At 40.1% G+C, this 14,170-nt stretch overlaps 1 protein-coding gene across 1 annotated transcript in view; it reads left to right on the top strand.

The window, feature by feature from the left end:
* Positions 1 to 14,170, top strand: part of TTN (titin) — a 311,267-nt gene that overhangs the window by 54,188 nt on the left and 242,909 nt on the right. Inside the window, exons 45-46 of the mRNA XM_075117654.1 lie at positions 8,083 to 11,988; positions 12,770 to 13,048. Coding sequence (XP_074973755.1) covers positions 8,083 to 11,988; positions 12,770 to 13,048 — 4,185 coding nt within the window. The remainder of the gene's footprint in view (positions 1 to 8,082; positions 11,989 to 12,769; positions 13,049 to 14,170) is intronic.

Genomic DNA, 14,170 nt, shown 5'->3' with positions numbered 1-14,170 from the left:
TCAGCGGGAATCAGATACACAGGACAGGGACATTTCTTTTGCACAGTTCCTTCGTTCGTTAAGAAATGAAGAATCCATAGTCCAGGAAAGGCAATCAAGAGAAGAATTAATTGCCTTGAAGAAACAAAAGTGTAATTTAGAAGATCAGCTTGAAAATGAAATTTCATTTCAGACTAAAGACATTGTAAATGCTGCTGAAGGAAATCTGGATGAAAAGGGCCTATCACAAAATGTTTTGCAATTTCAAGAGCTGAACGCTGCTCAAGTTTCAGAACCTGATCCATGTGTGTCTCTCTCAAAGTATTTACTCTCAGCCGGACAGCAGGAGGTTCCAGATTTCAAAGATACCATTTTCCAGGCCTTTGACCAGAAGGAATGTATCACTTCTTTGGAAGTTGAAGACGTCACTTTCAGCACCGTTTACGACTATTATAACCAGCAGCAGGAGCTGCTGACCCGTCCACTTTCTCCTGAATCAGAAATGTCAATAGAAATCACAAGCACAAGCGGGGATGAATTGGCAGAATCTGAGCGATTCTATACACCTCCATCGTCAGTTGAGAATTTTGAATCTCCCATGTCTTTTGAATCTTACCACACTCCAGCTGGCACACCTGAACGGTACTCAACACCTTCCGAGGAACCATCCTTCAACAGAAAGTCCCCTTCCGATTTGGTAAGGGACGGCACACCACGAGAGCGCTACACAACCCCCACCAGTGAATATCCTGAACCCGGAACATTACCTTCTCCTTTCCAAGAAAGGAGGTCGCCTTACGAAGAGCAGCGCTCAGAGATGTTTGGCACACCTTGTGAAGCAGTGGAACCAAAGGGAAATGAAATGCCTCCCGCATTTATCAAACCCTTGCCCAAGAGGAAGATCTATGAAAACAGTTCATTGGGTTTAATTGCTGAAGTTATAGGCCTCCCTGTTCCTGATGTGAAATGGTATCGAAATAAGTCGTTGCTTGAACCAGATCAAAGAGTCAGAATAGAAAAAGAGGGTGATAAATGTATTTTGGAAATCCATAATGTTCTGAAATCGGAAGAAGGAGAATACATATGCCATGCAGTAAACATCATAGGGGAAGCTAAAAGTATCACCCAAGTAGAAGTTTTGCCTCAAGATGGAAGGTCTTTGGCCTTACCTCCTCCAGTAACACATCAGCATGTTATAGAGTTTGACTTGGAACAAAATAAAAATTCGAGCTCTCCTTCTCCTCAAGAAATACTTCTGGAAGTAGAGTTGGACGAAAATGAGGTTAAGGAATTCGAGAAGCAGGTCAAAATAGTCACAATTCCGGAATTTACACCTGACAACAAATGTATGATTGTTTTTCTTGATGTCCTCCCTTTCGCTCTGGTGGAGCAAACCACTGGCTTGACTGCAAAAGGAGATGAAGATGTGAAAATTGACTTTGAAGTCACTGAAATGCCCCCGCGCTTTACCACTCCCCTTTTTGATTTGGAAATTCTAGAAAATTCAGAGGCAGTGTTTGAATGTACAGTGACAGGTTCCCCTACTCCCCAAGTACAGTGGTTTAAAGAACATACCTGCATTACCGCAGATGTCGGGAGCTACATTGTGACTGCTGAGAAAGGAAGTCATAGTCTTAAAATTCAGAATGTAGGTCATTCTGATAGTGGCACATATCAGTGCAAAGCAGCGAATAGTGTCGGAGAAGCTGTATGCAAAAGTTCTCTAATTGTGCTAGATTCACAGAGAGCCCTTTCTAGCAGGAGTGGGGATGGAATGACTGGTCTAGTTCTAGGCAGCGCTACGGGTAGGCCACAGAAGTTTGATTTGCTTGTAGACAGTACTCTTCCAAATGGCAACCAGACCGAAATAGAGCTGGAGTTTGAATTTGAGCGCGACACTGATGATTCTCAGAAAGCTGTCAAGTTGGTAGCTGTCACAGAACAAGAGTGTGAAGAGGAAGGGGAGAAATGTGTCAATATTAATTTTGATGTATTCGCTGAGCCATCCAAAGAAGAGGAGATAGAATTTAAAGCGGAGAGCTCAGATAGTTGTTCCTTTGAATTCCAAGTCACAGAAGCCCCCCCAAAGTTTATCAAACATATTTTTGACTGCACTTCCTCAGTAGGTGCTTCTGCGTGTTTCCAGTGCCTTGTAGTTGGCGCTCCAAACCCGAGTATCAGTTGGTACAAAGATGGGATACTGCTTGAAGGGGATAGGTACTGTATGGAGGAAAGGCAGATGGGCTATTATAATCTAATTATTGGAAATTTAATCCAAAACGATGAAGGGGAATACAGATGTGTAGCTGCAAACAGAGCAGGAACTGCTGATACAAGCGCTGTGTTAAACATATGTTAAATTTCCAAGTTTGAGTTCCAAATACATGTTTGGATTAAACACACAATAGGTTTGCATTGTCCCTAAATTCTGTTTGTAAACATGTATCATTCACTTTAGGTGCTTCCTATATTTTAATGCTCATTGAGAAGTGAAATTCACAAGGGGCAGACACCCCTCGAGACCCACATGCCCTATTTTAGGAACGCGAGAGAGTTAAGCGGTGCAGAAGGCTTGTGCAGGCGTTCTGCACAGGGTGGAATTTCATTCCTTGTACATTCTGCACATCCTTTTTATCGCTGTTATTCACGTGGGTAGAACTCATTTGTCCGTTTCCTATGCGCGTATATATACTTGTGTTATTTAAAAGTGCAATCATCTTTGTGTTAAAAGGGCCTAGCAACCATCTTGAAATATGAAATCCGCGGTGCTCTTGTAACTTAAGTGTATGGAGTACTACTTTAGACATACGTTTCAGTCTGAACACAGGTATCAGAGTAGCAGCCGTGTTAGTCTGTATCCGCAAAAAGAAAAGGAGTACTTGTGGCATCTTAGAGACTAACAAATTTATTTGAGCATAAGCTTTCCTGAGCTACAAATAAATGCTCAAATAAATGTGTTAGTCTCTAAAGTGCCACAAGTACTCCTTTTCTTTTAGTCTGAACACAGTACACCTTTCAGTCAAATCCTGAAGTGCTTACAAATTTTTAACCTTTCCACCTATCCTAGACCTGAAGAAGAGATCTGTGTAGATGGAAAGCTTGTTTCTTTCACCAACAGAAGTTGGTTCAGTAAAAGATATTACCTCATGCACCTTATCTCTATTTTATACAGTACTTATTCCAGAAAAATGGCCATTGACTGAGCTTGATGGTAAACCAAGAATAACTTCACTGAAGTCGATGGGGTTACTCTGTTGCAAAAGCAATGCAAGTGAGATCAGAATCAGACAGACCCAGTTAAAGTTTTCCCGCAGTAAAGACTGAGTAGGGACTTCAGGATTTGTAATAAGCATGGATATAAATATATTGTGTACTGTACCTTTAAGAGTTAGAGGAAAAGATGAGGCATTCAATAAATCAATAGACAGAATGTAACTATAAAACTATAAGAATAAAATCTCTCTTTCCCTGTACTTTTGTGCTGTGAATAAAAAAATACACAGCAGTAAGAAAGCAGGAGACTTTCACTGAACATTTTCATTTTAAGATTAGAACTAAGTCTCCAGGGATTCGTTTTTCTTCTGTCAGTCATCGTTCTACCAGCAACATATAATGTTAAATACTGAACTGACAGAAACAAATGGATTCAGACTCTATATGAAGCTTTTTTTTTTCAGTATAAGCACAGCTATTGTCCTTTAGATTAATTGTTTTTTATGCAATCAAATATTTTAGGGTCTGAACTAAGAAAGATAAAAAAATATTTAGATGGAAGAGTCAATTCAGGGTGAAGTGATCAGTTCAGACCTAAGCTTATCTAGCTTACACAAAAATGTACGCACTGATAAAAACAAAACAATTATTTTTAAATTTTACTACATTTAATAATTCATTTGTAGAAAAAGAGGGAAAACCCTATAATGTATGTGAGTGCTTTCTGGTTACACAAATATATACATGTGAATTTAGATGAAACCCTAAATTCAGCAACCCTGGACTGTTGTTTTGAAGATGAATAATTATTGTTTTGCTTCCTCTTTACACAATGCTAAGGCTACTTATTAATTTTTGTCACTCGACTTTCAAAATGTTTTAAGAGGCATGATTATTTTAAACTTAAACGAAATAATGCTTTTGTGTAGTCAATTGTTTTCACGCACGTTCTTATTTCTGTGATTGACATGTATTCTTGTATGGTTTCTGTACTCTCAAAATGTTGATGTAGGCACCACAGAAGCTATTCAGTGTCACTGCATTAGTAGGGATTCATTCTGAACTCAGCATTCTCAGAGAATCCTAATGTACCCAAGAAAATTGGGTCCAGTGGTACTCGTCTTAAAAACCTATAGCGCATATGGGAAAACTTAAAAATCCATTTTTATTAAATCTCCATTAAATCAAACAGCAGTATTTGCTCTGCAAATATTATTGAAGACATGAGGATGTTTCAATAGACACATCTCCTAATAGGTGGGCATGCTTCGACTGAAATCCTTCAATATTTTGGTGATGCCCTCAAAGATGGTAAAGAAAATCGGCAGAGTGCCACACATGAGGATTTACTGAAGTGTTTATAAAATATTTCCATTTTTAAAGCTTGACTGTTTGTGGCAGTGATTCTGTGTGGCTCTTCTCTCACAGAGAGACAAGGACAATCGTCCTTGGAAAGTTCTCCCATCAGCACTGCTATTAATGCAGATTTTAAATGGGAATAGGACAAAGGACTTGGATTTAAAGAAAAAAATCAATTTTTTTGAGGTTTGGAAAATGTTGATTAATTTTTTTAAAAATTCTCCATTGCATTAATAACTGCGCTTCCTTATTCTGTTTAGACCAGAAACAGAAGTGGCAAAATACTTGAAGAGAGAGATTATTTATTCTCATGGTATTTCCTGTCCAACACGAAACAGGAAGTATTGGAAATCTCACAAGTCAAACTATTTTTGTGTTGTTTCCAAACTCATTTTATAGACTCGGTTTGCTTAGATGGTGTCCATAAGGGAATTAGACCTTTTGGTGCTTAGCTGAACCAAATTTACAAACCTTTTGAGAGTCACGCATTACAAATTCGGAATATATTCAATAAAATATTTGATATTATTATCGACAAATTATATCCCTGACTGTGCTGCAGTTTGGAAAGCCTTACTTACCATTACACAGTGCAGGTGCCAAGTAGTGATGAGTTGGCACCTTCAGAAATGAAACCGAGTGGATGAAGTCCATTACGGTGTCACTTTCCTTAGCTAAACCCTGCTAAGTATTATGTAAAATTATTTTTATTATTACCACTGATGACCACAAAATAAATATGAGTACACATTAAAGTACATATGTATTTAAGTAGTAAGTGTCATTGTCATTAAACCAGTTTCTGTTGAAAATGCTGGAGGATAAGAGAAATGAGAGTGTTTGTTCCAACATTGAGCTGGCTAGGAATGGTTTTGTGCTGTGCCCATATTCATTCCCTGTACAGATGCATAGCATTTACTGATTTATTTGACAGCAGAGCTCCCTAGAGAAGTTTGCATGAAATATATTGATTAAATAGGATGTTAAAGGCCTGATCCAAAGCCCGTTGAAAGGAATGGGCCCTGTTGACTTTAATAAACTTTATATAGGAACCTAAACAATTATCCTAGGTGTTAAATATGTTAATCTGGCATACTTCTTCTGGTAGAAATTGGCTCAAATTGAAACCTTAGATTCAAACCATCCAAACTCTGGGAAAGTTCAAATCCAGATCTGAACTTTATAGCTCAGAGTCTCTCTCTACTTTTACTGCTTATATATACAAGCAGTAAAATAAATATAAAATAAAAAGTGTTATTTAAATTGTCAGTTTCATGCACTGTATGACTTTGGCTAGAGACACTAAAATAAAAATATTATGTGGCAGGGTATGACTTAAGTTACACTAACATAAATCCGGAGCTATTCTTGATTTCAGTAAAGTTATTCCGGAATTACTGGTGTAACTATAATCAGTATTTGACCCTATATCCTTTAAAGGTAGATCTTAAATAGAAATTAAGAAAAATAGTAATTTCATTGTCAAGTGAAATGTCTTTTTTCATTCATAAAGACAAGGTATTTTAAAAAGAGGGTAATTGATGTTTACTTGTAATCAATATTATATTTTAAATATTAATGTAGATGATATTTGTGAAATAAACATGTAAATATTTACATTTGTTGTTTCTAGTAATTTGCTATTTGTGTGTTGGTAAAGTATTTTAAACACGGTTTTTGTGGATTTCCTGTAAAATTTACGATCCTGAAACACACAAAACTGCATGAATTCTATTGTATTCCTTTATGCAAAGCTAGGAGTGCTGGAACTAGGAGTGCTGAGGGTCTGGCAGCACCCCCTGGCTTGAAGTTTCCATCATCTACAGGGTTTACAATTTTGTTCGGTGGTTTTCAACACACACACACACACACACACAGACACACAGTCTCAAAGCCAAGGTGCAAAGCCTTCTCAGATATTTATAATATAACTTTTCCTTTTTTCCCAAAGGAATACACTTTGGAAGTAAGCAGACAAAATATATTTGTAACTTTCCTGTGATTATCACTGTAGCTGATCCTGTGGATTGAAATTCTACTGTAGTCTTCACAGAGTCTAAGGGGCACCTGTACTCACATTGACTAGCACCTTACTAAGGGAGCAGGCCCTTTGATTGCTATGGGATTTAAGGGTAATTTTCAACGATAGTAAAGGTGGCAAAATCGGTCCCCTTCAAGGTACTGGCCATAGCAGTTTATGGGACATCAGGACTATAGCACCCTTCTTACAGAAAAACTCACAAATTGTACAGTATACGCTCCTTTTTAAAAGATGAAAATATTTAAATAACGGCATGAATGTTTTTCTAATGCTTGTAATACTTTTTAGTCTACCTGTCTCCTCCTGCGATTTTTAAAATGTTATTTCATTTTTGATTTGGGAGAAGATTAGTAACTTCTAGGGATATGAATGAATCTGAAGGAGCATTTTATTGCTGCTTTTTTGCTTTGTGGTTGGAATGCAGTATTTTCTCAGATTTTTTTTACTTAACTCATATAACTGTGAACATCTAATTAATTATTAGACAACCAGGAGATATTTTTCTACTAACTGCTTTTGATTTTGTTGAAACATCCCAAGTTTTTCTAGGGCCAAATACTGCAGATCTTACACAGAATTCAGTGGAAGTTTTGCCTGGTAAGGACTGCAGGATTTGGTTTCCAAACTCTCTAGATGTTGCACTGTTTCTGACTAGCTTGAAAATTCTGCTGGGGGGAAGGGAAATATTCCCGATAAACAACCTCGCTGTAACAAAGGTTCCATTACTGCCTTTTGTGTCCACAAAGAGCAACAGAGGTTTCTCTGAAGATCTTCTTCCTCTCGTTTTTTAAACCACCACTAAAACAAAGTACAACATAACATAAACATTAAATTAACACGAGGGATCTTCTTTAATCCACAAAACCCAGGAAACAGAGTTAGCCTTCTCTCCAGATATTGAAGGAACTGTGACACTTAGCATCATAGCGTTATTGTATCCTTGGAAGTATCTAGGCCTAACAGGAAACAATCAAAGGCAGTGTCCCATATGGCTCCCAGTTAAGCCAATGTATTGAGACCAGAGTATAAGGTTTCTTAGTGGGTGGATTAATTAGACTCTCTTCATAAATTTTATGTAATTGTTTATTAATCTGTAATATGCAAAATATGCATAAACACGCACAACTTTGATTCTACTTGTTAAAATGCATAAATAACTGAAATATTCATATTAATATTTTCTAAATTAAATGAATTGTACAAAAATATTTGGGCCATATGGTTCCATCAGCTTTTTAACAATTCTCCCCATAAAAATTAATAGCATGATATGGCTCTCAATTTAGTGGAATTATATAGTTTGAGTTATGACAGAAAAAGGAGTTCAGGTTCATTGTTTAGCTGTTGTATGGTATTGAGAATGCTAGAAGGTATACAAAAAATAACTACACTAACAGACCTGGTTTATTCATGTTCTCTAGTGATTACTAAATGGAAGTTTTCAGCAAAACGTTTTAGTAAATCTAAATAATTAATTTTTTCCCATACAGACTTTTCTAGTTCTGTTGTTGTGTCTACTGAGGAAGAAAGAACCGAAAGTTACAGCAGCGGCCTTCAATTGTCTGACAGAGATAAAACACTTGAATTTATGCCTGAAAATTCAGTTTACTCCAGCAAATTAGAGATGAAAACGGAGGAGGGCAGCGTCCCAGTTTTCCTCAAACACGTTTCAAATGTTGAAATAAGTCTAGGAGATGTAGCTAGGCTCTCAGTTACTGTTACTGGCAGTCCAAAACCTAAAATCCAGTGGTTTTTTAATGGAGTAAAGTTAACCTCTTCCGCGGATCACAAATTTGTATTTGATGGTAGTGATTATAGTCTTATCATTCTCTATACAAAATCTGAAGATGACGGTGAGTACACATGCATCGCCAGTAATAAGTATGGAGAGACTGCATGTAGTGCCTATCTAAAGGTGAAGCCAAACGAGACTGGAGAAGTCTACAAAAAATCGGTTGTAGAACTAGAGGTGGAGAAACCCTTAGAAAAGAAAATAAACCCCTACCCCCCTTGCTTTCTGAAGAAACTGGAACCTGTTCAGGGTGTTAGAGGTCTCCCTGTTGTATTTGAGTATACAGTGCTTGGAGAACCTGTACCCGAGGTGCAATGGTTTAAGGGAAATCACCAGATTTTCTCTAATGTAGACTACACTACGGTTCATAATCCTGACGGGTCGGGTTCATTAACGCTCCATCAATGTCAGAGAGATGATGGTGGGTTATATACCTGTAAAGCCATAAATCCCCTGGGGGAAGCCACTTGCTCTGCAGAACTGCTTGCGCTGGACACCGCTGCTGTGTTTCGGTATCAGGAACAGAAAGTCGTTCAGAAACATCTTACGAAATCGGACAAAGAAACCGTCAGTGAGCAGACTACCGAGTCTCGTTTATATGCTGGTAAATTGCCAGGCGAGGGTGGGCAGCGGGACCCGCAAGTGTTGTATACAATCGGGACAGAGGGCAGGCCCTCGGTACATAGCGAAGAGGTGGACTCGTTGCTTGAGGTTTCTCACTCAGCCGCTAGCATGCAGACGGAGCCGGTTCTTACTCAGCAAGCGGCCGTACTGGAGTCTCGTGCGGCTTCGGAGAGCCTCGATGTTTCTCCTCATGCTGCAGAAGCGGGGGTGTCATCAGCAAAGCTGCTTCCTCTAGCAGCTTTCACTACGAATGAGGTTCGGGAGCACCCGAGCCTGCTGGAGCAATGTGTTGAGCCAATTAAAAGCCCTCCAGTAGCTGAGTTGCCTGGTCCTGAACTCCACGTGGGCCCCACTGTTTGTTTGCCACTAATAGAAGAAAGCAGCCAAGAGGACAAAGAAAAAGAACTGCAGATTCACCCTCCGGAGAGGATAGCTCTGCAGGCGGCCCGAGAAGAGAAATCTACCTTTCTCTCTGCCCTGGCTGAAGAGCAGCTTGCAGTGACCGCTAGCACAGCTGTGCCTCTTCCGCGCGCAGAGACTGAGGCAGGGACCTCAGTCCGCGAACCCCCGCAGGTGTTACACACCCCCAGAGTTGAAGATATCCAGGAGCTGCCTAAAGAAACTTCCTTCGCGCTAGAAACGCCGACGCGCCAGAAGGGTCTCCAGATGCTGGAAGGCGAGAAGAAGGTATTTCAACTGGCCTTAGCTGTAGAACAGCAGCAAATAGGCGAAGCTCATGCCAAGGAGCTAGACGCCCTGGATTTACCTGCGGAAGCGAAACCAATACTGGAATTGCCAGCGGAATTACACATGCCTATAACTGATTCCCAAAGGATGCTTCCAAAAGAGGGCGCCTTTGATGTCCCCTCAGCAGCTCAGCAAAAGGGTGCATTGGTGCAGGAGAGAGCTGTAAAAGCTGCTCTCGTTACAGAAGAAAAGCAGCAGCTCGCGGGTGAGCACGCGCAGCAAGTCCCCGGACCAGACAGGACAGTAACTGTAGAAACCCAAAATGAAGGCGCAAAGCTATTGAATTTGCCGGTGGTACATGGGCAAACAACACTCCCTAGAGAAGAACATTTTAGTTTTGTGGCGCTGCCCGAGGATCAAGCAGTCTCTAGGAAAACCCCAATGTTGCTTCACGCTTTAGTCTCAGAAGAACAAACCCCCCTCTCTTATGAAAGCACTAGTCAGTTTCCTGCCCTGGATGGGGCGGTTAGCATTCAGCCTGTCAAAGAGCCCCCTTCCGCCCTCCATCTCCAGACAACCCAGACAGAGCATGTGTTGCCTAAGGAAGACATGCTGGCTTTTCAAAAACCTGTATCCCACGTGGCTTTCCAGAGAGAAGAAAAAATGTTTAATCGGGCAGCAACAACAGAAGAGAAGAGCAGGTTATTTGCAGAACAACTGGACGCTTTTCGGAGCAGTACCGAAGGATTACACTCCACAGCTACAGTTGAACCTCAGCTACCGACCTGTCTTACCGCTGTGGCTGAGGATATACCTCTGCCAAAAGAACAAATTATCAGTGCGGCAGAAAAGGAGCAGAAAGCTGCCCTGAGAAAAGAAGACTCTCAAACAGTTATGCAACTATCGAACGTGACTGAGAGCAGGGCCTTAGACCTGGGTCACGTTGAAACATTTGAGGAGATTCAGACTGTGAGCAGTGAGGTGAAATCTGAACCCAGATTCCTTTCAGAATCTGTTTGCACCGAGGAAGGAAGTGTTCCACTAGAGAGTGCAAATGTGTTAGAAGCCGCAGAACACGATTTTGCTGCAAGAATTCAAGAAGGACAGTCAGTGAGGCTTCCATTAATACTGGAAGAAAAGCAGCCTCTCAAGGAAGAATATGCAGTCGAACTAACGAGGCCAGAAACTGGAACTGTAAAGGTAGAGAAGCAACCAAAGGAGACTCTGAGCGTACATGAAATCCAAGAAAGAGAAGTCCTTTCCAAAGAAAACCAGTTTGTTGTTCAAGTTCCCAAGGGCTGTAGCTTAGACATAAAGACTCAGATCAAAAGTGCCCTGAAAGCTGCAATGACGAGTGAACAACATCTCTTGTCTTCCGAACGGTTGGGTGATATAAAAAATATTGAAGTAAAGACAGTGAAAGTCAACAAGGAACCTAAATATACAATGTGCACCTACCTTATAACCACAGGGAGTTCCAGTCCCATAGAAATAACGGTCTCTCTAGAAAAAATATACCCTCAGACAGCTGGTTTGAAAACTGAACTAAAGGCTGCTTTGTATTCGATTATTTACGAAGAAAAACATATTTTGATCGCAGAACAACCCAGAGCTATGTCAGTAACTGAGCCTCAGAAGTTGTTTATCACTCATGCACCTTTCGCAGAAATCTCATCTGCTACTGTAGCTGATAAGCCAGTGCAGCGGGAATCCGCGAGTCCTATTTCTGATGCGCTGGAGCCTCAGCAGGCTGAAATAACCACAGAATCCAAAGCGCAGCTGGATCGGCTTTTGCCTGCTCCAGCAGTCAGCACCGTTGCTGTCAAAAGTCAGATCAGAGATGTCGGTGCAACCGCAGTCACTGCCGACGTTGCGTTAGCAGCTGTGCCATTGGAGAAACCAGTGCAGACACTGACAATGAAACAGAAAAAGGAAGAAATACCTGAGGAAGATGGTGGAGAGGGTCTCATAACTCAGGCAGGGAAGCCAGAGGACAGGCTAGTTAGAGAAGATTATCCCGTCATTCACAGAAACCTTGTAGACACTGTTGTCGAGGAAGGTGATAGCTTAAGTCTTATATCAATTATAACAAACGTCAAAAAGGTGAATTGGTATTTTGAGGGTAAACTGGTGTCTTCAGGCAAACAGTTCAAGTGTTTACAAGATCATGACACATACACACTAGTAATCAACAAAGTACACAAGGAAGTGCATCAAGGAGAGTATGCCTGTGAGGCACTGAATGAAGGTGGAAAAACAACAACATCAGCGAAACTCACAGTTGTAAAAAGAGGTTGGATTATGGGGATAAAATATTGCCTCCTAATATTCACTAATTTTCTAATTAAATAGAACATATATATCTGTATCTCCATATCGATACGGATATGAAAAGTAATTAGACTTCATGAATGTAATCACAGAACTAACCATAGTTTTCCCCTATTCTTTCTCCACTTCCCATGTCCTTTTTGACATTCTGTCAATTATTCGTTTTTCCTTCCCACTTTTTTCCCTAAAGTGATTCGCACTTTTTCACTTTTCTGTAATACAGTTAGTTGCCTTTTTGATTTCGTCTCATAAATGATAAAAACCCAATCCCGTGTAATAGCGTCGACTACACTTCTGCTTGCATCAGAATTTCTTAACAGCGCATGCATCGACACTTTCATCCCCTTATCCACAAAGCGGCGATCGGTTTTCTTGTTTTTATCCTTCTCATCATTGCAACAGGTCTTTATAATCATTGCACCATTTTTAGCACACACTGTTTCGTTTTCCACTCTTCCAGTACAACGTGGTATATTTCTATATCACATTGTTACGCATGTCTAGTAGTATCACCTCTTAGCACTTTTTCTGATTTCATTACGCACTGCAATGTAGTCCATTCACTAGGTTTAGCACTGCTTATCGTCTGCTTCCATTTTTGACAGTCATTTTGTTTTCTTTACAGTCACTTTCCTTGGATTGCTAGTAAATCACCCACCTAATTTCAGTTGGTCATTAACAGTTATTTGGGGTACCTATACTGAGGAGCGGCTGTTCGAATTAATTTATGCTTCCAATTCTAGTTGCGCCCATACTGAGGAGGAGACTCGAGTCGCAGGAAGTAGCTGTGAACCACCTGGCCAAGTTTAGCTGTGAGATTGAGACTGCTCCTAATGTAAGATTCCAGTGGTACAGAGCTGGCCGAGAAATATATGACAGCGACAAGTACTCCATACGCACCACTAAATACGTGTCCACGCTGGAAATCCCAAGACCTCAAGTAGTTGACTGTGGAGAATACAGTTGCAAAGCTTCCAACCAGTATGGTAGTGTAAGCTCTACAGCTGTTTTAACGGTGACTGGTAAGTACGGCATCTTAATGCTCATTTTATTTTTGCATTAACATCCTCTGATTGTTTCACTGTTTTATCATTTTAAAATGCTTATTTTAGGATGACGAGTTGTTGTTATATTGCACACGGGCCCAGATAGCTAGTCTTTTCATCTGACAGGCCTGAAGACGGCAAAGAAGTGAATGTTGGCAACACCAGTGTCAGGGATTTTTGTTTGTTTTTTTCCCCCTTGTTTTCTGCATCCAGCGAAGGAAAAACCATCTACCAGTTGGTAATCGATTCAAAGGATTTCGAGACGTCATGGGGTGGGGAAGGGGAAACAAATCCACTTTAAACCGATAATATTATTTGATGACATAATTTAACCTCCAGAAAATAATTATAGGTGGATATACATTTTTTTTAAATGCCAATTAATTTGTTTAGTCACTGTGGTCTCTGAGCTGTCGAGCAAGAATTCAGTGTCTTCAGCCCTGGGAGAAGAATTTCAAATTATTTTTAATATATGACAACAGTCGTCTTGAAGATTTGTATCGGATCCAGCTTCTTCGATGTAGTGCTCAGTATATACTTACCTTCATTCATTTTCTAGTTGTACTCTGTTTTATTTAACTTTCAAGCACTGTGCTTGGACAGTAATTACTGAATGGTTGGGTAGAGTGATCGTGTCGTGAATAAAAGCTGTTTACAGGCATATCTCAATACACGCGATTTTATGAACATGTTAAAAACAACATATATATAATCTTCTGTGTTTTCCCCCTATATTTTGCTGTGGTTTAAATGTACCGGGTTTTTGGTTTTCGGTTTCCTTTCCTTATTGGATCAGTCATTACTGGTTAAATTATGAACGCAGCATAAATTAATAACAGAATCACAAGCATTTGGCATTCTGGCCAGTCTTGCTAAATGAAATACTGGTTTTTGGCTCTACAATGATCATTGCTGTATATCGGTTCAGACGGTCAAAATGTTTTCATTCTTTTCCCACTTTCCAGTTTCTTTATTGTTCAACCCTTAGCTTAAACAAGTTTGAAACGTGTGTCCGAAGACCAACTATGCTTCTCCTTTTCTCTGCCCTTGGCAGACATAGAGACAAGAGTGGCTTTGGTGCCAGCCCAATATAACCAT

This window comes from Caretta caretta, chromosome 11 (genome assembly GCF_965140235.1).
Source record: "Caretta caretta isolate rCarCar2 chromosome 11, rCarCar1.hap1, whole genome shotgun sequence".
NCBI lineage: Eukaryota > Metazoa > Chordata > Testudines > Cheloniidae > Caretta > Caretta caretta.
The sequence above is the reverse complement of the archived record's forward strand: the minus strand, read 5'-3'. Positions and strand labels throughout refer to the sequence as shown.